At 37.8% G+C, this 3695-nt stretch overlaps 1 protein-coding gene across 1 annotated transcript; it reads right to left on the reverse strand.

Moving 5' to 3' along the window:
* Positions 1–1715: 1715 nt before the first annotated feature.
* On the reverse strand, positions 1716–2165 carry LOC115215409. Its single transcript, XM_029784567.1, has one exon. The coding sequence runs from the start codon at positions 2163–2165 to the stop codon at positions 1716–1718; it is 450 nt and encodes a 149-aa protein (XP_029640427.1).
* Positions 2166–3695: the final 1530 nt, after the last annotated feature.

Consider the following 3695-nt stretch of genomic DNA (forward strand, 5'->3'; position numbering starts at 1 on the left):
TGAGAACTTGGGCGAGTGTCCTCTACTATAACCGCGGAGTGAATAAAGCCATGTCAGTTGATTTGATAGACGGAAACTGAAAGATGCTCGTCGTATATTTGTGTGTGTGTTTATACTCTACCACCGATTGATAACCGGTTTTGATGTGTTTACGTACGCGTAAACTAGCGGTTCGGCATCTTCTGCCAGCCCCTTCTCCCTGATGATGGGCAGGGCATGTTAGAACTACTGAATCGCAGTTACATTCTCAGGTTGCACCGCGTACTGAAATTCTTGCCCGGTGAACGACTGTGGTCGCCGTTCGGGACATATCTTTCCACACCTCGTCACTTCAATTAGGACTGCAGTCCTGGTAAAAACAGAGAAACCGAGATAGGGCGCTTGAGATATGAAATGTGATCAGGAACATAACCACCTTCTGCCACTTAGCCATGTTGCCTGGCTTGAGTTATGAGTTGTATGTCGCTCTAAATAACTCTCAGACATTTTCTACTTGGATACGTGTGGTATTAAAAGCTCGTCGGTTTTTAATGGGATGCACACTGCTTTCTAACGGCTATTCTGGCAGTCCCTTTCACCAGTTGTCAAAGAACTACCAGCTGAGCTCTTCTGCTCTATATGCTGAAGACCTTAACTGCATCATTGACTCCCCTGTGTTAGTCTACCATTGAAACTTGTTCAATGAGCCTTGACATTTTCTCTAAAGGCCTCCAACCCACTACCTTTTATAGTTAGTTTGATGGTATCGTTTGTTTTGTTATTTTTGGTGGCGGAGAAGTTTCCAGAACCCACAAAATTGCAATTTCTATGGTAGTGGGAGCAGTGGCAGGGGTTGTAAAGGCGGTGTTTTTGTTGTTGATCGGCATGGTTGGTAAATCTTCGTTGCTGTTATTGCTGTTGTATGTATTCTTAAATCTGTTCTTCGTGCTGTTGTTGCTGTTGCTGTTGTAGGTGGTAGGGTGGTGATGATGGGTATTGGTGTTCCTTTTCCTTTTGTTCTTGTCACCATAGCTCTGTTGTTGCTGTGAATGATTTTGTTTTAATTTTTTTATGGCTACTTTTGCTGCCAAGCTAATGACATTGCTTTCAAAATCAAGAGTTACACGACATTAGCCAAACTTTCAAAAAGAAATCAGGTTCTCTCTCTTTCTCTCTTTCTCTCTCTCTCTTTCTCTCTCCCTCTCTCTCTCGCTCTCTCTCTATTTTAAGGGGTCTTCCAAGCTTGTAGAAATTCTTATTATTATTATTCTTCTTATTCTTCTTCTCCTCCTCCTCCTCCTCCTCCTCCTCCTCCTCCTCCTTCTTCTTCTTCTTCTTCTTCTTCTTCTTCTTCTTCTTCTTCTTCTTATTATTATTATTATTATTATTATTATTATTTCGATTTCACTTCTCAGATCTCACGATTTTACTTGCTCCGGTTAATTTTGTAAGAGCGGAGAGTAACATGTATTTAATGGTACCACGGGGTCTCTTTTTCCCCGTTACTTAACACCCAAGTAATCCTCGCTCTCCCAAATAGTGCAGTTTTCTGTGTGTGTGTTCTACGCTCAAGTCAATTCCAATAATATCTCCAAATATTAGGTTGTCCCAAAAGTTCGTAAACACTTGCGAAAATTGAATTTTTACTCGCCAAGTACTAACAAAAACAACAAAAATTATTCCTCAAAATAAAGACCATTATTTTCCAAGACTTTCTACGAACTTTTGGGACAACCTTATATTTTCTCAAACCTGTTTGTTAGTGAACCCGGTGCCCCAACAACTATTGGGTTTACAGTTTCTTTCTTCATTACCCACATTCGTGTAATTTCGTCATTTTGTAGCTTATACTTTTCAATCTTTTCCAGCTCTTGGTCCCCAACACGGGCGTCCCCATGTATAGTAATATTTATTATCTTGGCTTCCTTCTTACAATCATCCACTGCAAAAATGTTTGGTTTCCGAGAATCATTTAGTAAATCCAGTTCGGTTGTAAAATCCCACAAGACCTTATACTTGTTATTCGCGTTGATGCCTTCTGATTTATGCTCGTACCATTTCTGTGTTCTTTCAAGACCATACTTCTCACACAACCTCCAGTGAACAATCTTAGTTACATTATCATGTCCCCTCTTGTATGGCGATTGGGCCAGTTTGATACACTCACTCACTATACGTCTGTACATACATACATACATACATACAATCCATCGCTGGAATTGTAAAAATCTGAGAAACTTTCCAGAAGTTTGTCATTTAAATATATATGAGCATGTCTAGATATGTAACTCTATGCATAACAATACATACATAAAACATATGAATCTGCACATACATACATACATACATACATACATACATACATACATACATACATACATACATACATACATACATACAATCCATCGCTGGAATTGTAAAAATCTGAAAAACTTTCCAGAAGTTTATCATTTAAATATATATGAGCATGCCTAGGTATGTAACACTATGCATGAGAATACATACATAAAGCATACAAATCTTCACATACATACATACATACATACAACATACATACATACATACATACATACATACATACATACATACACACATACACACATACACACATACACACATGCATACATACATACATACATACATACATACATACATACATACATACATACATACATACATACATACATACAAACAAAATCACCCTGTTGTTGATATTGAAATTCCAATGAAGGAACCTTGGATCTAGGTTAAAAACCGGTTCTTTCTTTATTGGCAAGAAATCTTGAAATAAACTGAATAATTACATACATACATACATACATACATACATACATACATACATACATACATACATACATACATACATACATACATACATACATGCATGCATACATACATACATACATACATACATACATACATACATACATACATACATACAATCCATCGCTGGAATTGTACAAATCTGAAAAACTTTCCAGAAGTTTATCATTTAAATATATATGAGCATGTCTAGATATATAACTCTATGCATGAGAATACATACATAAAACATACGAATCTGCACATACATACATACATACATACATACATACATACATACATACATACATACATACATACATACATACATACATACATACAAAAACACCCTGTTGCTGATGTTTAAATTCCAACGAAGGAACCTTAGATCTAGGTCATAAACCGGTTTTTCTCTATTGGCAAGAAATCTTGAAATAAACTGAATAATGACATACATACAGTGAAGGCGCGTGGTTTAGTGGTTAGGCTAATCGACTCATTATCGTAAGGTCATGTGTTCGATTCCCGGCGGCGCGTTGTGTCCTTTAGCAAGACACTTTATTTCACGTTGCTCCAGTTCACTCAGCTGACAAAAATGATTTGTACTTGCAATACAAAACGACTGGCCTCTTCACATTTTCTGTCACGCTGAATCTCCCTGAGAACTGCGGTAAGGGTACGCGTGTCTGTGAATGCTCAGCCACTTGCACGTTAATTTCACGAGCAGGCTGTTCCGTTCATCGGACCAACTGGCAGCCTCCACGTCGTAAGCGATGGAGAGCCAGTTAACATACATAGATGCATGCATACATACATACATACATACATACATACATACATACATGCATGCATGCGTGCGTGCATGCATACATACATACATACATACATACATACATACATACATACATACATAC

Source organism: Octopus sinensis, linkage group LG9, assembly GCF_006345805.1.
Source record: "Octopus sinensis linkage group LG9, ASM634580v1, whole genome shotgun sequence".
NCBI lineage: Eukaryota > Metazoa > Mollusca > Cephalopoda > Octopoda > Octopodidae > Octopus > Octopus sinensis.